Source organism: Bombina bombina, chromosome 12 (genome assembly GCF_027579735.1).
Source record: "Bombina bombina isolate aBomBom1 chromosome 12, aBomBom1.pri, whole genome shotgun sequence".
Lineage (NCBI taxonomy): Eukaryota > Metazoa > Chordata > Amphibia > Anura > Bombinatoridae > Bombina > Bombina bombina.
In genome coordinates this window covers 64,760,102-64,784,489 of record NC_069510.1, presented here as the reverse complement: position 1 = coordinate 64,784,489, position 24,388 = coordinate 64,760,102, and the positions used below count along the sequence as shown (strand labels likewise).

At 40.9% G+C, this 24,388-nt stretch overlaps 1 protein-coding gene across 2 annotated transcripts in view; it reads right to left on the bottom strand.

Moving 5' to 3' along the window:
- The window catches only part of FAM50A (family with sequence similarity 50 member A), a 92,493-nt gene that overhangs the window by 43,310 nt on the left and 24,795 nt on the right, over positions 1 to 24,388 (bottom strand). For both annotated transcript variants that reach the window (XM_053696067.1, XM_053696068.1), the window contains exons 5-10: positions 20,943 to 21,100; positions 16,903 to 16,979; positions 9,977 to 10,043; positions 7,964 to 8,025; positions 1,674 to 1,750; positions 660 to 714 (exon numbers count right to left, since the gene is read on the bottom strand). In XM_053696067.1, coding sequence (XP_053552042.1) covers positions 660 to 714; positions 1,674 to 1,750; positions 7,964 to 8,025; positions 9,977 to 10,043; positions 16,903 to 16,979; positions 20,943 to 21,100 — 496 coding nt within the window. The remainder of the gene's footprint in view (positions 1 to 659; positions 715 to 1,673; positions 1,751 to 7,963; positions 8,026 to 9,976; positions 10,044 to 16,902; positions 16,980 to 20,942; positions 21,101 to 24,388) is intronic.

The following is a 24,388-nucleotide window of genomic DNA, read 5'->3' as shown; positions in this document are numbered from 1 at the left end:
ATGGATTTAAAAAAAGGGATTTTTCAGAAAAACAAAAACTTTGACTTAAAAAAAAAAATGTAGTATTTTATTTTACTTAACATGATCAATCGACATAGATGTAAAGGGACAGTCAAGTCATAAGTAAACTCTCACGATTCAGCAATTTTAAGCAACTTTCTAATTTACTCCTATTATCAATTTTTCCTCCTTCTCTTGCTATCTTTATTTGAAAAAGCAAGAATGTACGCTTAGGAGCCAGCCCATTTTTATTGATTGTTGTCTAAATGTAACCACCAATCAGCAAGCACTACCTAAGGTGCTGAACCAAAAATGGGCCGGTTCCTTAGCTTCCGTTCTTGCATTTTCAAATAAAGATAAAAAGAAAACAAAGAAAAAAAAAGATAATAGCAGTAAGTTAGAAAGTTGCTTAACATTGCCTGCTCTATCTGAATCATAACACTTTAATTTTGACTAGACTATCCCTTTAATAATTTTTGCGCAAACAAAACAGATCGTGTAATTTTTTCACTATAATGGTCTTTTAAACCAAAACGATCTTTAAATACATATAAAATCCTACAAATACACACATAACATTATCACACACAAGCCATGTACTTCCTTATAGAATTGTTACGAAAATTTATATTACACAAATTCCTGCTTCAAGTCCTTACATGTGGGATAATGAGATCTTCCTTTATGTACATGAGCTGCTCGACACCAGCAGACCTGAGAAAACCAGAGATTTACTGTCAGAATGTGCACAAATTCACTCAATATAGAAAAAACAACGTTACACAACACAGAGAGAGGGAACATGGCAGGTTTGGTAGCGTTTAATTAGAGTAAGGTTGACGTGTAATTCAAATCCTTCGTTAGGATTCGAATGCGGTAGGCGGTGGATGCGTGTGGTTAATCCAGATATTAGTGTGTTGCACTATCGCAAAAAGATATACAGCTCCGAAAAGGGCTGAATCCACAAGCGTCCATCTTCTTCCGCATTCGGATCGTAACAAAGGATCCAAATGAACATGTCTAGAGTAAGGTGAAATACTGGGTCTTACACTCTCTTACAGCATAAGACTTTGAAGGTTATTGAACCCCTTTCCCGACGTTCCATGCCGTCCTAACTGCGTGGGCTTTAGCGCCATAAGGACAGAATGGAACATCCTGGCCGTTTGGTTGTACTGAAGCAAACAGTGCTTTCTGAATGGGATCGAGGCCTGGAGGGCATGCCTAGCCTCATAGGCACGCCCCCCTTACCCGATCCCAGCATTGAAATCTCGTGATCGCATGCACAATTTCAATTTGTTTACATTGGAACGTTGTTCCAAAATAGACTAATTAGGCCCGCCATGAAAGGGTTAAAGGGATAGTAAACAATAAACATGTTATAAAGATAGTACTATGAGGTTATTCCCCATCACCCTCTAGTCATGAAGAACTCCATGTTGACATCAAGTTTTCTCTGCATTCCCAGAGCTGACGCGGTTCCCACAAGTGAAGCAAATCTCTTTTAGATAGTTACAGCCAAACCTAAGTTCCACAATGGCGACACCCATAATTACAGAGAGGTGCATGGAATGTATTTAGTGTTTAATATCCCTTTAAGGACGCAGCAGTCTTTGTTCACACCCAACAGATCTCTCACAAGATGGGAGCACGGACAGTGTTTGCTCTCCACGTACCTGAGTTCACTGAAGTCTTTACGTAGGATCTCCAGGGCTTTCTGCAGAAACTGCTGCATCGTGTTCCCCTTCTTCATCTAACACCAGGAGAGCAGAGAGCAAGGAAATTAAAAAATAAAAATTACAAGTTAACCTAATGTTGCGTCTTCTATTATGGTGTTTAAAGGGACATGAAACCCACATTTTTCTTTCATGATTCAGAAAGAGCATGCGATTTTATACAACTTTCTAATTTACTTCTATTGTTTAATTTGCTTCATTCTCTTATGATCTTTTGCTGAAAGGTTCATCTAGGTAAGCTCAGGAGCAGCAAAGAACCTAGGTTTTAGCTGCTGATTGGTTGCTGCATATATATATGGATTGTCATTGGCTGACCCATGTGTTCAGTTAGAAACCAGTAGTGCATTGCTGCTCATTCAACAAATGATACCAAGAGAATGAAGCAAATTTGATAATAGAAGTAAACTGGAAAGTTGTTTAAAATTGTATGTTCTACCTAAAAAACATGAAAGAAAAATGTTGGGTTTCATGCCCCTTTAAACTCTCATGAGTTTACACAACTCTCAAATTTACTTCAGTTATGAAATTTGCTCTGTTATCTTTTGTTGAAAAGCATACCTAGGTAGGCTAAGGAGCAGCAATCCACTACTGGGAGCTCGCTGCTGATTGGTGGCTGCGCACAAATGCCTTCTCTTTGGCTCCCCAGATGTATTCAGCTGCTCCAAAGCCTCAGTTTACTCTTTTAAAAGAATAAAGCAAATTTAACAGCAGAAGAAAATTGGAAACATGAAAGGAAAACTTAAATTATGCTTACCTGATCATTTTCTTCTCTTCAGACGGGGAGAGTCCACAGCTGCATTCATTACTTTTGGGAAAACAATACCCAAGCTATAGAGGACTATGAACGCAAAACGGGCAGGTACCAAAGGTGGCCCATTCTGAGGGCACCATAGCGTGAAAACACCCAAACTCCCGACAAAAAAAAAACATTACCAGAAGAATGAAAAGGCACAAGTAACTGCCCAACAGTTAGAACCAGCATGGCCCTTGCTAGAGACCACTCAGACCGCTAGACTCGGCCGAGCCAAAAAGCCTCCGGGGAACCAAAGTCCCGCAGGCTCTTAGTCCACAAAGAAACTCACCCCCGACCCGAAGGAAGGGAAACATCCACTTTCTCCCAGAAGGGAAGAAAAAGGACTCAGAGAAGGGAGTCCGAAAGGACCCCCAGAAACACCAAAGGTCTATGTAACTATATAGGTTTCTCTGTACTGCTTCACTTGAAGAGATTTACCTTTAGTTTTGGCAAACTAAATTGTTACTGCACAGGACTATGAGTTCAGCAAGACTTTACATATAACAAGGTTCACTATATATATATATAATATATATGTGTCACTAAATCAACAGCAGTAATTATATCACCAAGTGTTGATTCTGTGACTTTATATTGCCAGTGGAAATACTACAAACATACAGGCATTGTCAGAGTATAAGTTGTTGGCAGAGAGATAGCAGTGAACCGAAATGAGTCAGGTAAGCACGCCACACATACAATACGCAAACAGCGGCTTAGCCAGCAATTGATAGGACAGTCTGATAATATTTAGTGACAATTGTAGGCAACAATGTAGGACAAAAGTCTTGGCTCTAAACGAGCCTCTACATACGACCTGTCAGGAGTTGCTTTGGGAGTGTAGACACTGAGCGGTTACAAGGTGTGCTGATTCTGGTTGCGCTCAGACGAGGAATTCGGCCGTAGCTGATGACGTGTATCACAGCTCTGTTGGTGTCAGCTGTGCGGAGTTGCGCTGAATGCTGGATGAGCAATCGTTGCAAAGCCAGAAGGACTTGTTCAATCTGATCCACGATCCGGAAAGTGATGACCGAACAAGAGAATCCTGAGCAGCACTTTAGAACCAGGTTGGTTAAGGATTTTGAGAAACAGGAACAGGCTAGTAGTAACTGCAGACACACTAGCATATTACTACATTAAACTAGCAACAATTGTGAGGTGGGAGGAGCTTAAATAGCGGATGGAAGAAGTCAAAGCAATTTCTGAAAGGAACAGACACAGAGAGAATCACAGCGGTGAACCATGACAGTCTATGACAAAGAAAAACCCAAGGGTAACTCCAGAGAGTAACCAAGGATGAAACAGGGCAAAACTGACGGAAAAAAAACTACCGCCCTAGCAGAGCAAGGGAGGAAAATCCCAGACCCCCATCTGCATGGATTCCAAGGGACTAAGGTAAAGCCCTGAAAAAACTAAAGGAAGAAAGGTAGAACCCCTCCCCTACGCAGAGTGCAAACTCACACCCAGGATAAAGAAACCGAAAGACAAACCGTCCCCGGGAGTCGAATAAAAACAGCATCACAATATCCGAATATGTTCCAATGAAAGTCATAGGCTTCCTGCTGCAAAGGTGGACTAAGCGAACACAAGTTGCCAACCCTAGCTATCAAGCTAGTAAACTGCAAAGTAAACTGCACAGGACCGTCTTCAGAAAAGAAAAACTCCAACTCCACTGCAGAACAGCACCTTCCCAATAAAAGCAGGAAAAGAAAAGGATAGTGCCCAGAACCAGCAGAGAAACTACCTGCTGAGGAGGGATCCACCACAAAGCCTCACAAGATCTATGAAACCCGGTTAGAGTTCAACAGAACAGACAGATCCTTGACCCTCACTCCGGACAAAGGACCCAGCACCAAAACGACTGGCATATCCGAAAATACAAAGGAATTTTAAATTCCCCGAATCATCAAGACCCTCAGGAAGGAAAAGGGAGGGGATCCAGCCCCCCCAAAGGAGCTCGGGTTCCAGAACCCAGACGCAGCTCCCTTCCTGAAGACTAAGGACACTCCCAAAGAAAACCCTCTACTGAAACTACAGTAATGGCATGTCACAAGAAGTCCAGCCCTTCACCGGACATCCTGCACGTAAGGTAAGGGGAACAACCTCACTGAACAGAGGAAGAAAAGAACCACAGAGCACCAGGCGGATACTGTGTAATGACAAATCCACCCCAAAAGGAGGGGAACAAAAACAGAAACACCTCACCTGCATACAGGTATGGAGTTTAAAGCTGTAGATGGACTCAAAAGGTCAAGTACCAAATGAGGAACCATTTGGCCCCTATGGCCGGCCCAGCAGAAACGTCCAATTCTCCGATAAGAGAGAAAAATCCGCCCGTAGGAACAGATGTCCTGGAACCGGGAAACTGGGATGTCCTCAACCAGTCCTAAGGGATCTGGACATAGAGTCCGAAAAAGTCTAGTCAAGGACAATGAACAAAAAACCCAGACACCGGAACCCGGCTTTAAAAAAAAAACTAAAAAACCCTGGGGAACCACCGGGTTACCCCATACGGAGCAGACCTTGCACCACAAGCGATGCAATCACAGTAATATCCAAGGCACCTTGGACACTGAACTCTCACGAAAGAATCCCAGACACAGAGTGCTTTAAAGACCACAGCGTGATGCATACTCCCAACCTAAAGGGTGCTAGGCAATGATGAAAGCCACACAGCTACTCTGGTTGACCCTTAAGGGCTCTAGGGACAACACCCACTAAGTCCAAAGACTAAGGAAAAAACGTGCAAGAGAAAAGAGCTCAACCCAGACAATCTGGATTGAGAAGATAACAATAGTTTCCAAGATCCTCTCTCTCAGGATCAACTTCCCGGAAGCACCTACAGCTCAAGGATTTACGATGAAACGAGTATTCTAACCCCTGGCGGATGAAAACCCAAACGCCTAAGCAAGGGAAAACAGCCGAAAAAAAGGGAGACCACCTCATCTGTCAAGCTCCAAAAGTAACGGAGCAGACGAGATCCAGGAAGTAGAACAAAGACCAAAAGGCCCTAACTTCCTGACACCGATGACCAGAAGGCCAGCCCCAAGGAAAAGGCATAAAAGGCCCAATCAGCCTCGACTCTAAGGAAGAGGTACCGTCATCAAGGAAACAAAGTCCAAGAGGACAATCCCTAAGGAAGCCTCAAAGGAGGAGGTGAGTAAATGCCACCCGAACCTGGAAACACGGATTTCCATGGAATCCTGAACCTCCGACCCACTATGGGAAGGAGAAAAACTCTAGCACCCGAACCTATAACTTGTAACGAAAAACAAGAAAACAAAAAACTCAAACAAGAGTGAGCCACTCGGCACCCCAATCGGACCAGCGAGGTAACAGGCACCACATGTCTGATATATACCCCAAATGACAGAGAACAAGTACACAACCAGGACCAGCCTGATACATAGGGCACCCAAGAACTGTCCAAGGCCACAGAAAGTCGCAACCCTAGAAGGGATAGGCAAACTAAACAGACAAACGGCCGACATAACAATGTCCTAACTTTTCATATAACTTCAGCAGACGCTCCAATGTGACCACAAAATCAATGGTATCAAATTCCAGAGGAGAAATGGATTCCAAAGGAATAAAATTATAGCAGACATGAGCTTTCAAAATTAAATAAAATACATCCTAACCGGATCAAATTAAAAGAGGGCAACACCCGCAGGTTAATGCCCAGGAACAGCCGGTCAGTGATCCAATTCTCCCGAAGCTCAGAACTGGAATAGGATACCCTAAAGGAAAAGGTAAATTGGAGACGACAAGGAGATTAACTTCATCCCCCCACGTCTAACCCAGGTTGCCATCCAGAACAGAAGACCGAGGACGACCCCTCAGTCCATCAGGACTGGGATCCTCCAGCACCACCAAAACATGCTGCAGCAGGACACAAAGGCGCGCCAGTCTATAACGAAAAGCAAGACTTATCTCCGTCAGGGCAACTGACAACCCCGACCCCGAGGATTGGGCACCTGAAGCCTCACAGGAAACCGCTTCCCCAGAGGGCTGATCTGACCCAGACGATCCCCCGCCTGACGAGCCCTGGTTAACAGAACACAGACAGTATCTCATTAACATCTCCCATCCTGGAAGACGTAAATGCACCAATACCATAGATATGGCCACATAGAACCGTGCTGTAACCTCTGGAGGATACAAGCCGCCTTCTGGAGAAGGGGTAACGGCATTAGGGACACCTGCTTGGGTAGCCAAAGAAGGTTCTGGGGTACTCGCCTCACGGGATATGGGATCCCCAGGGGCGGATGGCTCGCCGGACTCCAAGTTCCCTGTTTCGGTAGGAAAGAGCACTCGAAAGCGGCATGCGGAACATAACTGATGGGCATGGATTACCCGGGCCATTTCATACTCTTCGCAAGAAGTAGAATCTGAATCAGAGACATTCGTCTCCAAAAAAATCAGAATCCTCCATAACTGGGATAGAAATTATGGATAGAAAAAATAAGAACGGCACCTTACACCTCCAATAGCTGGGGCACTACCCACCTACTATGACCCAGACAACTAGCAAAACAGACTCTCTCCTTCGTCACGCGGTCAGGAATATGGAAATGGAGGCTAGAAACGTGACCACGTCTAGTCACAAGGTACACCGTGCAGTCCAGAACAAACATGATTAAAGTCCCCCCTGTTCAATAACCCCCCTCAGGAAATATTAACCCACGATTCCATAAGATAAAGGAGTCCCACCGAGACCCTGCTTCTTCGTTTACATTACATTTCACACACTGTAGCAGAATGAAACGGTCTTACCTGGAATCCACACCGTGGAACAGGAACACAGCCTTTCAAGTGTGACAGATAGTAGCTTCGCTTCTGACATGGACTTGAGTGAACAAAGCAAGCAGCGAAACTTGTCAACGCTGATTGCTAAGGAGCTGTTAATATGAGTCAAGATGATTTTGCAGAGAGACTCTCCATGCTCTCACTGAGAGGCTGACAGGACTACTTAAAACTCCAGTCCCATTTCGAAGAGTACTACCCTCCATAAGAGACTATCTCTAATCTTCCAAAACTTCTCTGCCAACCTCCTGTGATGAAAGGCAAAGAATGACTGGGGGATGAGGGAAGTGGGGGAGGTATTTAAGCCTTTGGCTGGGGTGTCTTTGCCTCCTCCTGGTGGCCAGGTTCTGAATTCCCCAAAGTAATGAATGCAGCTGTGGACTCTCCCTGTTTATGAAGAAAATTTGGAGTTTACAGTTTAAAAAAATTAGTGAAAATTATAATTTATATTGACATTTTCTCTCATGGGTAACTGAACTATAATTATAATTTAAACATTTATAGGGTCCAGAAGAGAAGAATTCACACCCATGTATATAAATGTAATAGGTACAGAGAGTACCACATACAAGATTCGTATCAGAAGACTTCAACTGCAAAGTCTACATAAGGAAGCATGTTAGATATTTACCTTTACTGTTCTGCGATGTCCAGACCCATCCCAGTAACTGAATGTGATCTCTATTTCTTCACCTGATAGGAAAAAGGGAGGTTTATATAATAGATCCCACAGAGAATAAGGCTCCCTTTGATCCAACTATCTCTCTCTTACTTTGGAATGGTAATTTGCTCTGATTAGAGGCTAGCTACCATTGTGACAGTGACTAGTGTTAACCTGGCACTAGCTACCACTGTGACAGTGACTAGTGTTAACCTGGCACTAGCTACCACTGTGACAGTGACTACTGCTGACCTGGCACTAACTACCATTGTGACAGTGACTACTGCTGACCTGGCACTAACTACCATTGTGACAGTGACTACTGCTGACCTGGCACTAGCTACCATTGTGACAGTGACTACTGCTGACCTGGCACTAACTACCATTGTGACAGTGACTACTGCTGACCTGGCACTAGCTACCATTGTGACAGTGACTTCTGTGGACCTGGCACAAGCTACCATTGTGACTACAGCTGACATGGAACTAGCTACCATTGTGACAGTGACTACTGCTGACCTGGCACTAGATACCATTGTGACAGTGACTTCTGTGGACCTGGTACTAGCTACCATTGTGACAGTGACTTCTGCTGACCTGGCACTATCTACCATTGTGACAATGACTTCTGCTGACCTGGAACTATCTACCATTGTGACAATGACTACTGCTGACCTGGCACAAGCTACCATTGTGACAGTGACATCTGCTGACCTGGCACAAGCTACCATTGTGACAGTGACTTCTGCTGACCTGGTACTAGCTACCATTGTGACTACAGCTGACCTGGCACTAGCTACCATTGTGACAGTGACTACTGCTGACCTGACACAAGCTACCATTGTGACAGTGACTACCGCTGACCTGGTACTAGCTACCATTGTGACAGTGACTACCGCTGACCTGGCACAAGCTACCATTGTGACAGTGACTACTGCTGACCTGGCACAAGCTACCATTGTGACAGTGACTACTGCTGACCTGGCACAAGCTACCATTGTGACAGTGACTACTGCTGACCTGGCACAAGCTACCATTGTGACAGTGACTACTGCTGACCTGGCACAAGTTACCATTGTGACAGTGACTACTGCTGACCTGGCACAAGCTACCATTGTGACAGTGACTACTGCTGACCTGGCACAAGATACCATTGTGACAGTGACTACTGTTGACCCGGCACAAGCTACCATTGTGATGGTAACTTCTGCTGACCTGGCACTAGCTACCATTGTGACAGTGACTTCTGTGGACCTGGCACTAGCTACCATTGTGACTAACTTCTGCTGACGTGGCACTTGCAACCATTCAGATGATAACTCCTGTTTCTGGACTGACCCTACTTGCTCATTAGTGCCCACCTCAACTGTGGTTTGTTTAGACTTGGCTCTAACTGCCACTCACACGTAGCATTTTAGGAGTCATATATAGCTGAGACTACGCTCCAAATAGGGTAATTTTTACATTTCAAACTGGTCTACCTCCCAATCCAATGATACCTTTTTATCTAATCTGACTCTCACATATATTAGAATGGTAGCTCCATCTGATCCTATTCTAGCTCCAGTTGTAATGAAAGCTCCAGCTGACTCTGCAATAAATATTTCAGGATATGAGGATCTTGACGGCATCGCCGTTTGTTTTGCCCTGGCACTAGCTACCACTGGTATGGTGGATCGCTTTAATTCAGGTCTAGCTTTCAATAATATGATGACTGTACAAATTACATTTCCTCTGACCTATTTTAGGCCCCCAATAGGAATGTCACTCATTCTGATCAGCCACTGTTAAGATGGTGGCACTGTCTAGTGTCTCGATCCTATTGAGCTAAATACTACTCAGGTGGTGGTTCAGTCTGACCCTTCTCAAGGTTCCCTAGATGGGTCACCACTAAGACAACGGATCCTCCTTACAGTTAATTTGTGCAAGGTTTTATGAGGTTATGGAGCCTCCAACCCACTGGCAGCTCCTACAGATACTTACTCTTTATCTTTTCCTGTTTACGTTCCCACTCCTGTCTAAGTTCTTCTCGAAGCCTATTCTCTTCTTCCTATATTTGGAAGTAATTGTGTTAGATAACTTACAGAAATACAAACTTAACAGGTACCATAGGTCTAGTGACATAGGTTTTCCAGGAAATCTATATTCGTTAATATCAGAAAACATTTGTTTAGAAGTAATTCTTCTTCCCAACCTTCCCAATTAGGTCTTCTGTAATATCAATATGAATGTAACTCTAAGAGACATAGAAATAATGCATAGTTATGTGTAATACATCCCTTCCAGCCCTGTGTTTGGTTCTTAAAGTGAATGTAAATTTTTATGCTAAAGTGCCCGGTTTTAAAAAATTTGATTATAAACAGGGGCACTTTAATTCATCAAAATTTACATTTCACTTGTGTTGTGAAAAAATACTTACCTTTTGATCTTGACAGACGCTCAAGCTTCCTCCTCCCGTTGCAAAGCCTCTTCCTGGGTCTAAAATTAGGAATCGTCTTCCTCCAAACACAGCGTTGACTCAGACACTGATTACCCCGGGGGGGGGGGGGGGGGGGGAGAGCCGTGATTGGAAGATGACCCATCCATCATTTCTGACGTCAGAAATGGCTTGCGATAACCGGGGGAAGCTGGAGCGGCTCTCAAGTTTAAAAAGTATTTTTTCACAACGAGTTAAATCAATTTTGATGAATTAAAGTGCACCTGTTTTTAATCAAATTTTTAAAAACTGGGCACTTTTGCATAAAAAATTACATTCACTTTAATGCACTGTGTTTTATAAATTTTGCAAACAGTTTCATAGCTCTTACATCTACTCCTCAATTAAAATAAGAGGCTGGTGCAATACAACCAATTAGAGGCTTTTGGCACCACTAAATGCACTCACAAGATGGGCAATAACTTATAATAAGCCATAGAAACGAGTATGATCTGGAATTTACAGCAGCTCGCAGACAACCCGGCTCCTCAAAAGACGCCATCAGTAAAGGAAGGCCCTACAACTGCCGCGCACATTAAATACTGCGTCATCAACACGAGAGGTATCCTCGCAACGCCCCGGCAGTCTTCTGTAATATCAATATGAATGTAACTCTAAGATGACGGCCTACATGACCACCCCTTAATTAAACTGGACATAGAAAAAACCCTAGTAGAATACTTCGATCTAAACAACACCCCAGACACTACAATGACCAATTTATGGGAAGCGTATAAATGTGTTATAAAGGGGAGAGTTATCTAAACAAAAAGCCAACTTAATAAAAACAAAAGAGAATCCAGTATGAAACCTTACTGACTGAACTACGAAATTTAGAGCAAACACATAAAAATTGTCCTAAAAATACCAACCTCCTGACCTGCCTCACACAAACTAAAAATGAGCTAAATGCTTTACAACAAGAACATCAAAAACGTGCATTAATCTTACAACAAAGATTCTATGACGAAGGAAACAAAGCAGGCAAGCTTCTGGCTAGAGCCTTGCGACGTAAAACAACTAAAATCCCACATCCACCACCATAAAACTAAAAAGGGTCAACTCATATGCGACAGCCCCGCTATTTCAGACACATTCCGCAAATATTATTCTACCCTATATAAACATAGCAGGAGAAGACTCCTAATGTGAAACAAGAGAGTATTAACAGATATTTAGATAAAATTGATTTACCCAAACTTAGTGATGAGCAATCTCAAGAACTAGACTCACCAATTAGTAATACCAAAATCATGAAAGCAATCAAAGCACTGCCAACAGGCAAGAGCCAGGACCTGATGGCTACGGGAGCAAAAACTATAAAAAAAAATTGCACGCATTCTAGTCCCTAAACTTACTATGCTGTTCAACTCTCTAGACCCAAAAGAAGGATTTCCTAAATACATGTTAGAAGCATTTATAACTGTCTTACCAATGCCCCAGAAAATTTTAGACCAATATCTCTCCTGAACACTGATATAAAAATATTTGCAAGAATATTGGCAGACAGGCTGAACTCACTACTAACACACTTGATAGAACCTGACCAAGTAGGCTTCATCCCAGGGAGAGAGGCTAGGGAAAACACCCTTAAAATACTACAACTGAAAACATATGCCCACAATACTCAAAAACCATTGTCATTTATTTCAACAGATGCTAAGAAAGCATTTGACAGGTTGGACAGGGATTTTCTCAGGACCAATCTGTCCAAAACTTACATAGGCCAACAATTTAGAGACAAAATATTCTTACTCTACTCCAAACCAACTGCAAAAGTTAAGACTAACTCCATACTCTCGGAACCCTTTAATATCAAGAATGGCACATGGCAAGGATGCCCATTGTCACCCATTCTATTCGCCCTATCGATTGAAGTACTTGCGTGCAAGATCAGGTTTGACCCCAACATTAAAGGAATACCTACACAAACATAGGAATACAAATTGGCCATGTATGCTGATGACATCCAATTAACACTCACAGACTTAGAAATTGGACTACCGATCCTCCTCGACACATTCACTGAATATGGCAAATTCACATGGAACGGAATCAGGCCTAGGGTTCCCAGAAAAACTCTGTACCTAACCAGGGATAGGGGAGAACTTGGAGTTCCCGACATAACACGCTATAGATTAGCTACCTACTACAATGAATAATAGACTGGAGCTTCAATTCAAATAACAAGCAATGGGTCCAGCTGGACAGGGAAATACTACAAATAAGCAATGTTGGTAGGTTGGTGTGGCTACGACCTGAATGCAGACCAGAAAACATCAGAAATTACCCCCTCCTTGCAGAACTTTTCACACAATGGGATAAAACTATTAATACAAGCACACACAGCCATCCCCACTGACCCCAATACCCAACAACCCAGAATTTCCTTTTTCACAAACAGATGCCAATACACCAAATTGCCCTCATCTGAAAGACTATATATTAAAAAGTTATTGCCCCAGGCGTAAAAATCCTCCAGAAACAAGATTTGGCAAACAAAATAGGTAAAGCATCTCTTTCTTGGTTTATGCATGCACAAAATGTTACACTACCTCAGCACCCACAAGCAAATATAATAATATAGCACGCTCGTTGACAGCCTTTGAAAATGTATGCATATCACAACATTATCTCCGACACACTATCTCATCTATATATAAAATGATATAAATGGCAAACTGACCTGGGAACAAACATGACTTCAAAAGACTGGGGAAAGATTTTTAACAAACACAAAAGAGCGTCATTATCATCCAAAATCTAAGAGATGAACTAAAAATACTTATCACGATGGTACTTGAGATGTGATAAATTAGGATCCTTTTGGTATGATGTTATAACACACATGAACAAAACATTATCCTCCCACATCCCCATTGACCCAGGAATCATTTTATTCCACAAACTCCTGAACCTCAAAGATGATCAACAGTGCTAAAATCTTAATACCCCAGAAATGGAATACCACAGAGGCCCCAACCATATTGGTCCTTTAACAATGTTATGTGATTATCTTGTTATAAGTTTCAATATTTTAAAGCAATAAGCTTTTACAAGCAAGAAAAACACACTGGCTAGTGTGTACACTGCTCAAGATCTGCATTATATTGAATACAAGGACAGACCTAAATGCAAGAACCATTCTTGACCTCAATGGATTCAATATGCTAAACTTGCAGATTCATATAGAAGACAACATGCCACTTTAGCTCCTTGTGATGTTATTGTTAAACACATTGTTGTATTGAGCATTCTTTTCAATAAAAACTTTATTAAAACAAAAAACAAACAAACAACAGAATACAGGACTGTATGCATTACTGCCGTGCTCTTTTTCTTTTGCAGTTACACGTTGGTGCTATATCTAATCCTGCAGTTTTACCCAATTCAACTCAATCTTCTCTTTGCACAATTATCCATAATCTCTTCTGTCAACAGTTACACTATACAACAACTTATATGAAAGTTGACAAACTGTTGACCAAATGCTAATACTATTTCTTCTAATACAGACATCTTTTTTTTTTTTTCTTCCTCAAAACTGTCTCCTCCAGGATAACCTACACAGTAAATTCAACAATACAAATGGCCTATTCAGTTACCTGAACCCTTACCCTAACAGCCTCTATTATATATACCAGTGTAATTTAAAAGGGACAGTCATAGGTCATCTAATTGCCTATCTTTCCAATTTACTTTTATCATCAAATTTGCTTTGTTCTCTTAGTATTCTTAGTTGAAACTTAAACATAGGTAGGCTCATATGCTAGTTTCTAATACCTTGAAGGCTAGCATTATCTGAATGCATTTGACAGTTTTAACAGCTAGAGGGCTTTAGTTCATGTGTGTGCCATAAAGATAACATTGTGCTCACGCCCGTGTAGTTATTTATGAGTCAGCACTGACTGGCTAAAATACATGTCTGTCAAAAGAACTGAAATAAAGGGGGCAGTCTGCACAGGCTTAGATACAAGGTAATCACAGAGGTAAAACGTGTATCAATATCACAGTGTTGATTATGCAAAGCTGGGGAATGGGTAATAAAGGTAGTGTGAAGGTGATGACGTCGCTACAGCCAGGGAGGTGTGTAAGCTGCGGTCCAATCCAAGCTTGAGATGTGCGACAGGCCAAAGCATGCACTGTTGGCGGGGTGGCAGCCAAGGGGGAGACAGGCCGAGCAAGCCCCAAAATGTGAGAGAAAAATTGGAAAGGCAGCACTCCAACAATCCTTGTAAGTTAAAATAGAACTATTTATTGAAAAACGATTAAAAACTTGCACAATGCTACAATTACATGGAGAGGAGGAGGTGGAGTCCTGACATGTTTTGTGCCGTGCGGCACTTACTCATAGGATTACTCCATTCCTGTATGATACACCATTTAAGGAAGATTACAACCAATCCAAGAGCTACTAACATGTTCCCTTGGAAACAGTATACAAACAATACAAGCATATACCAAATATAACATCAACACATTAAAATCAAAATGATACAATACAAATGCATGATAATAAAAGAAATCATTACTACAAATTGTTTTGTTTGTATTGCTATTTGATAGTTAGCCAAAATAAATCCCAAAAGATGTTACAATGTTGGCACAACCACTAGTGCATATAGATTATAAAGATGTGAATAAACAAATGATTACATAAATCTGTTATATATCAGTCTAAATATGTAGAATAAAGTAAGATATGGCAATATGGCTGTGATAACAAGATAATGCAGATATAAGAAAGACATATGTAAAACCATAACATTCAAACCATATTTTTATGTTGGATCAGGGTAGATGTATTATACAAATCAATCATCTTAATTGTATGTAATGCATCAGGGGCTCATGTATGAACTAGAAACTTATTAAAACTTATTGAAAAGGGTGGTATCAACGATTAAAGTTAACATAATAAAGAATGAACAAAAGAAGAAGAAACAAAATACTTTCATATAAATAATTGCAAAGGCACATTGAGTAAATGTACAATGAAAGGAATAATAATAATGTGGGTAAATCTATATTTTATATATGTTACCACCCCTAAGGTTTTTTTTTTGCAAGGTCAATTACCTTAACAGAAAATTTAGACTCGTTGGTAAAATTAAGGCAATTAAAATGTCTAGCTACGCTAGAGTCCTTGTTAAAGTTCTTAATGTCCCTCTTATGTTCACCTATCCTTGACCTTAGAGCACGTGTGGTCTGCCCTATATATCGTTCATGGCATAACATACACTCAAGAAGGTAAATCACAAAGGTTGTACCGCAATTGGCATAATGCTCTATTTTAAAATTCTGCGTAGTTATCCAATTTGAAAACTTAGCGCCAGAAGAGATAACTTGGCAAGTGAGACAATTCTTAGAAAGACATTTAAAAGTGCCTCTCTTGGACAACCAATTACTTCCTGTTTCTCTCTGGTTACTATTGACCATACTAGGGGAAAGCCTGTTTGCAAGTGTGGGTGCTTTCTTGGAAACAAATTTAACCTTTTCCACTACCTCTGATAGAATTTCATCACCTCTCAATATGGATAAGTTCCTTTTTATAATGTTACATAATTCATTATATTGTAACGAAAATTATGTCGAAAAGACTATTGTTTCATTACTAAAAGCCGATTTTCTTGGTATGTAACTTATTTTCTCTAATTTAGTGGATCCTGGTAATAAAGGGATTATCTATCTTTTTAAACAATAAAAATTCTGGAGTAGACTTTCCCTTTAAGGTATAGTCCCACACCTGGATAAAGATAAGGAAGCATCGTAGACATCCCACACTAGCCACAAAGAGAACCTCTACTACTTTACATCTGGCCCTTCACTTCCATTTACCACAGAACCATTAATTACAGTAGAATTGCATAATTAACAAGTGCATAATAAAAAGACAATGCAATAACACTTACTCTGAATTTTAACTAAGCAGATTTTTTTTTCTGACATATTTCCCCACCCCCATTTGCCGGCCCCCTTTATCATGTGACAGCCATCAGCCAATCACAGACTACTATACGTATATCCTGTGAACTTGTTCACATGCTCAGTAGAAACTGGTGCCTCAGAAAGTGTGTATATAAAAATGTTTAAAATTTAATAATTAAAGTTTAATTTTGACTTTACTGTCCCCTTTAAGTGTTTATGTTGAAATCATAGAGAGTTCTGTGTCATTCCTGCGGATTCACTATATATACTTAGGGTTCTGTGTGTATGTAGGTGTGTGGCATTCACATTGCTAATACTTGCATATTAGTAATCTGTTTATAGAGGGAAACATATTTTTATAACAATTGATTCATTCTTCTACAAATGATTCACCCAAACGATTTCTGAAATTCAGTTAAATGTGATTTTACTCATTCTGACCAGATGTGTGTAAAAACATTTTTTGACTGTGCCAGTTTACGCAAACAATGTAAAATGATCGTACCTCTCTATCTCTGTCTGGCAAGAAACTTGTATCCACATCTGGATTTTTCCCAAGCTTCTTTTTCTTCTTTGGCAATTCTGCAAGTTGAGAGAATGTAAAAAACATAATTTATGCTTACCTGATAAATTCCTTTCTTCTGTTGTGTGATCAGTCCACGGGTCATCATTACTTCTGGGATATAACTCCTCCCCAACAGGAAATGCAAGAGGATTCACCCAGCAGAGCTGATATAGCTCCTCCCCTCTACGTCAGTCCCAGTCATTCGACCAAGAATCAACGAGAAAGGAGTAACCAAGGGTGAAGTGGTGACTGGAGTATAATTTAAAAGATATTTACCTGCCTTAAAAACAGGGCGGGCCGTGGACTGATCACACAACAGAAGAAAGGAATTTATCAGGTAAGCATAAATTATGTTTTCTTCTGTTATGTGTGATCAGTCCACGGGTCATCATTACTTCTGGGATACCAATACCAAAGCAAAAGTACACGGATGACGGGAGGGATAGGCAGGCTCATTATACAGAAGGAACCACTGCCTGAAGAACCTTTCTCCCAAAAATAGCCTCCGAAGAAGCAAAAGTGTCAAATTTGTAAAATTTGGAAAAAGTATGAAGCGAAGACCAAGTTGCAGCCTTGCAAATCTGTTCAACAGAGGCCTCATTCTTAAAGGCCCAAGTGGAAGCCACAGCTCTAGTGGAGTGAGCTGTAATTCTTTCAGGAGGCTGCTGTCCAGCAGTCTCATAGGCTAAACGTATTATGCTACGAAGCCAAAACGAGAGAGAGGTAGTAGAAGCTTTTTGACCTCTCCTTTGTCCAGAATAAACGACAAACAGGGAAGAAGTTTGGCGAAAATCTTTAGTTGCCTGCAAGTAGAACTTGAGGGCACGAACTACATCTAGATTGTGTAGAAGACGTTCCTTCTTTGAAGAAGGATTTGGACACAAGGATGGAACGACAATCTCTTGATTGATATTCCTGTTAGTAACTACCTTAGGTAAGAACCCAGGTTTAGTACGCAGAACTACCTTATCTGAGTGAAAAATCAGATAAGGAGAATCACAATGTAATGCTGATAACTCAGAGACTCTTCGAGCCGAGGAAATAGCCATTAAAAACAGAACTTTCCAAGATAACAATTTTATATCAATGGAATGAAGGGGTTCAAATGGAACACCTTGTAAAACGTTAAGAACTAAGTTTAAACTCCATGGCGGAGCAACGGCTTTAAACACAGGCTTGATCCTAGCTAAAGCCTGACAAAAGGCCTGGACGTCTGGATTTTCTGACAGACGCCTGTGTAACAAGATGGACAGAGCTGAAATCTGTCCCTTTAATGAACTAGCCGATAAACCCTTTTCTAAACCTTCTTGTAGAAAAGACAATATCCTAGGGATCCTAACCTTACTCCAGGAGTAACGTTTGGATTTGCACCAGTATAGGTATTTACGCCATATTTTATGGTAAATCTTTCTGGTAACAGGCTTCCTAGCCTGGATCAGGGTATCAATAACCGACTCAGAAAAACCACGCTTTGATAAAATCAAGCGTTCAATTTCCAAGCAGTCAGTTTCAGAGAAGTTTGACATAAAAAATTATAGAGTAACGTTTTTATTCACAGTCAATATAAAATTCTCACAGCTCTGCTGAGAGAATGTACCTCCCTTCAAAGAAGTTTGAAGACCCCTGAGATCTGACAGTGAACCGGATCATGCAGGAAATATAATAGTAGCTGACTGGAAATTTTTGATGCGTAGCAAAAGAGCGCCAAAAACGGCCCCTCCCTCTCACACACAGCAGTGAGGAGAAACGAAACTGTCACAATTTAAAGCAGACAACTGCCAAGTGGAAAATAATGCCCAAACATTTATTCACTCAGTACCTCAGCAATGTAAACGATTCTACATTCCAGCAAAAACGTTTAACATGATAATATTTATTAAAAGGATTAGTGACCTTTAACAGAGTAGTTCCGGTGAAATACCATTCCCAGAATACTGAAGTGTATACATACATGTCATTATAGCGGTATAGCAGGATTTTCTCATCAATTCCATTCAGAAAATAAAAACTGCTACATACCTCAATGCAGATTCATCTGCCCGCTGTCCCCTGATCTGAAGCCTTTACCTCCCTCAGATGGCCGAGAACAGCAATATGATCTTAACTACTCCGGTTAAAATCATAGTAAAAAACTCTGGTAGATTCTTCTTCAAACTCTGCCAGAGAAGTAATAACACGCTCCGGTGCTATTGTAAAATAACAAACTTTTGATTGAAGTCATAAAAACTAAGTATAATCACCATAGTCCTCTCACACATCCTATCTAGTCGTTGGGTGCAAGAGAATGACTGGGACTGACGTAGAGGGGAGGAGCTATATCAGCTCTGCTGGGTGAATCCTCTTGCATTTCCTGTTGGGGAGGAGTTATATCCCAGAAGTAATGATGACCCGTGGACTGATCACACATAACAGAAGAAAAGAGAATTCATCTAGGGAATATATGTTACAGTTCCCCGCAAACTATTTCTTCTTACACTAGGTGGGTCTGTATGTATAGCATTTATAGTTATTTATATTATATCATTTATTTATTATAAAATAGTAATCACTCAATATCATTCCAGATAGAAAGAAAGAAAGAAAAAAGGAGAGAGAAAAAAGAGAAAGAGAACAAAAGAGAGAGGAAAAAAGAGAAAGAGAAAAAAGAGAAAGAGAAAAAAGAGAAAAAAAGAGAAGAGAAGAGAAAAAAGAGAAAGAGAGAAAGAGAAAAAAGGAGAGAAAAAAGAAGGAAAAAAAGAGAAAGAGAGAGAGAGAGAGAGAGAGAGAGAGAGAGAGAGAGAAGAAAGAGAGAAAGAGAAAAAAGGAGAGAAAAAAGAGAGAGGAAAAAAAAGAAAGAGAAAAAAAGAGAAAGGGAAAAAAGAGAAAGAGAAAAAAAGAGAAGAAAGAGAAGAGAAAAAAAGAGAAAAAAAGAGAAGAAAGAGAAGAGAAAAAAGAGAGAGAGAAAAAAGGGAACAAAGAGAAGAAAGAGAGAAAAAAAGGAGGAGAGAGAGAGAGAGAGAGAGAAGAAAGAGAGAAAGAGAAAAAAGGAGAGAAAAAAAGAGAGAGAAAAAAGAGAAAGAGAGAAAAAAAAACCTTATATGAAACAGGCCTGGTGTTTTATATAGTTTGCTTTAAAAGGACCATTTCAGTTGAAAAAATATGCTCTAATTCGTTTTAAGACTAGCGACCCCTTAATGCTATGTGTTTAACCCCTACAAATAAGTTCCAGAAAGTGTTTTTGTGGTTGTTAAGTACTTGTTATGAGGATCAAAACTGGGACTCTATTTGAAACAGACATATACAATGGCCTTTTTATACCCCTTAATGACCACGACGTACCATGTACGTCGCCGGTAATTAAGGGTTTTCTTTTTTTAGAATAGTGGTGGCGGGACAGCGCTAAGTATACCCTCAATTCTTGTCACTGGAAATAGCCAGCGGCGAGCCTGTGCTATTAATTGCACAACGATTAGTGGATTGCAGATGAGTCATCTGTCATTCATCTGAAGGCTATAGCGGGGGAGGAACGGCGCTAATTCCGGCATTAAAATGTAAAAATCTAAGAAGATAAGGATAAATTAGCGATTTCATGAATGAAAGTCTCACTCATTTTTAAAATGATATCCTATGACTTGAGCGAGTACGCTCAAGTTTACCTTCACTTTCAGGCATGCGCATGCTACCTACCTAGGTATCTCTTCAGCAAGGAATAACATTAGAACAAAGTAAATTTGATAATAGAAGTAAATTGGAAACTGAATAATGAAATAAAAATACAGTGTTTCATGTCCCATTTAGCTTATCCGCTAGGCTAGTTCTGATGAGTGTTTACAATCATTCCAGTACAACAAAGGCATTTTCTTTACTATATGGAAGGCTGGTTAATAATTGTGCAATTGGCCATATAGATTGCTGCCACCAACGCTCTACTTTAGAAATAGACACAATCACACGGACCCAGCAGTACAACAAACGTCACCGCGGTACAACAGCACACTGACCTTCCTTTATTATGTCTTCATCATCTTCCATTTCATCATCATCTTCATCATCATCTTCGTCTTCTTCCTCCTCATCTTCATCCAAATTAAACGACAAACTGGCGATTTTGCGTTTCTGTTCTTTCTTCCGCTCTCTTTCCCTCTGCTTCTCCAGTTTTCTGAGAGGGAAAAAAAAACAAACAACAGAGAACACTATTATGGGGGTGGGAAAAAAGCGGTTAAAGAAAATATTAAAAACAAAATAATGCAGTGACAGAGTGCAGCGTTGCTGTTGCAGTCTGGGAAGTTTCCCTAGAGTGGTAGAAAAATGTCACAAAAGTCCAGTTAAAGGGACAGTAAACACTCAAAATGTTATTGTTTAAAATTGATAATCCCTATTTGTTTAAGTCACTACTGATTCCTATTTCTAAATCCCTAATTGGGAAATTTCAACTTCTTTGCAATAAATTCATCTGAAAGGGTAAACATCCAAGAGTCGCTACTAGAATCTTACAACAACCATTGCTAAGTGGGGGTGCTGGCGCTCCCAACTTGGCATACTACCATGAAGCTTCTAGATTGGCTCACATCCTCCCGTGGAACTCTGAAACCTCTAACTGCAAGTGGTGGATACTGGAACAAGCTACCTTACCACATCCAATCACACTTTCTGACCTATTATAGATTCCTAAGCACATCAGGGTCTCTCTTGATATTAAAAACCCTATTGTCCTTTCAGCCTTAAAGTTTTGGGATAAAACCCGATCACTCCCCCATATAGCTCCCCATCCGTTCCCGACCCACACATTATCGGGCCTCCTTTGTGCACTCCAAGACTCACATCCCTCAATATGGGATTCTCACGGAATTGTTACTTTACAAGATTTATTCCCTAACAGGCAACTGATGACACTTGAAAGCTTCCGCTCCACATTTCAACCTTCTCAGCTATTACAGTTCGAATTCTGGAGGTTGAAAAGCCTCTTACATTCATGGGGTTTCACAACTCTTCCTCTACGAGCCCCTACGGGCTGGGAGCAGAGATGGTGTACAGGCAAGAGAATCCCCAGAGCACTTTCGATATCCTATCAGGATATCTTGAATCCCCCTACTTATCTTAAATCAGCTTATATCATTACATGGGAAAGAGTCCCACGGTTTCAAGCCACCCAAGAGATTTGGTCTAAAGCTATGTCAATAACTAAACGAGCTCTTCACTGCGTCACAATGCTAGAACTATACCTTAAGATATGTACGCAATGGCATCTGACCCCACTACGACTCTTTAAAATATCCTATTTAAAATCTCCGTTATGCTGGAGAGGCTGCGGTCAGATTGGCTCATCGGCACACATTTGGTGGGAATGTCCTGCCCTACAGCCCTTATGGGCCATGCTCTCCCGTAGGTGCTCCAACGTGGATTCGACCCTTTGGGTAGATCCGCAGAAGGTACTATTCCACATGGATGTGGGGTTTTTCCCTCACCCCAGTGGGTCTGCTCAGTATATATCTATGGATGGCCACCAAGCTCGCTATTGCACGTTTGTGGAAACAAATTAATACCCCCACCTGGCTTGAAATAGCTAAAACTATGGACTACCTCGAGATTATGGAGAGTCCCATCTTCACCTCAAATAATAAGGTCTCCTTGCATTGTCAAACCTGGGAGCTGTGGAGGAGAATCAGACCCCCCAAAATTTAAAAGCTAAAAGAAGAGTCGAATAATCCTCAGCCTCTCATCCATCTCTTCTCTCCCCATTTTTTCAGTATATCTCCCTCCCCCTCTTCTCCCCCCCCCCCTTTTTTTTTCTTGCCCCTGTTAACCTTGGTGTTACTATTGTATTGCTATGTTCGGTGCTTCTCCTCCAGATGTTGCACACTATAATCACATGTCCTTTTTAACAACATCCAGATGTTCACACACACATTTAGCGCAAGCATTCACCTACACACTGTGAATATTATAACCACTTAACCTAACACTATAACCTTATAGTTACGAACTAATATTCTAATATAAAAATGAGCCTTATCAGATGAGATCCATAAGTGGTCTCATATTTCAAGGAGCCTTCTGTATTTACAATTTTTTTTCTTTTTTATGAGGTCCAAAAGTGACCCCTTGTGTTCACTGTAAGGCTCGACGATGGTATGGCATGTTATTTATACTGTATATTATAGCCTGATATTGTATTGTAACTCCTATTTACTTTGGTTTCAAAAGTTTGAATGCCTTGTTTCAAACCTCAATAAAAAAAAAAAAAAAAAGATAATCCCTTTATTTACCATTCCCCAGTTTTGCATAACCAACACTGTTATAGAAATATACTTTTTACCTAAATGACTACCTTGTATCTAAGCTTCTGCAGACTGCCCCCTTATTTTAGTTCTTTTGATAGACTTGCATTTCAGGCAATGAGTGCCAACTCTTAAACTCTGGGAGTGAGCACAATGTTAACTATATGGCACACATGAACAAACAGTACATGTTATTATCTAATCACAGCCAGACAGTGAGATAAGAGGTGGAATGCAGAGTCTTAGAAATCAGCCTATAAGCCTACCTAAGTTTTACTCTTTAGATGGACAGTATACACCAATTTTCATGTAATAGACACTACTATAAAGAAGAATATGCACAGATACCGATCTAAAAATCCAGTATAAAACCTTTTAAAAACGTACTTAGAAGCTCCCAGTTTAGCACGGATGATGAGGTTAGGCTGGGACACCCACTGAAATAGGCTGCAAAGCAAAAAAACAGACACTCTCCCCTCCCCTGCATATGAAAGACCCTTTAGAGTAATAGGAGCAAGCTGGATTAGATAGACAACAGTCTACTTCTAAAACGCTGGGGCTTGGTTAGGAGTCTGAAAAGCAGCACAATGTTATTTAAAAATAAGCAAAACTATATATTGTTATAAAAACACTCCCAGATGGGCGATAAATGGATCATCTACAAAATATGCAAAAAAAATCTAGTGCACAATGTTCCTTTAACCCCTTAATGACACATGTCGTACAGGGTACGTCATACACAAACTGGTCTTTAAAGACCAGTGACGTACCCTGTACGTCGTTAGGGGTTTAAAGCAGCTGGAAGCGATCCTGATCACTTCCAGCCGCTTTTAAGGTATTGCTGTGATGCCTCGATATTGAGACATCACTGCAATATCTTTTTTGGCACACCAATGCAGAGAGGGCCACTCTGTGGCCCTCTCTGCATCGGCCAGCGATGGTGCCGATCGTTAGTGGGTGGAAGCAGCTGCAGGGAGGTGGGTGGGCGGCCCATCGCTGGACTAGTTCCGGCAGGGTGGGCGGGAGCGTGCGATCACTCGTATTTCTATGGGAGAGGGAGGAAGAGGGGAAATATTTCTTTGTAAAGGGGATCTGGGAGGGGTAGGAGGTACTATATTGAGGGAGGGCAGCTACACTACAGAAAAATGGGGTTAAATGAAAAAAAAATT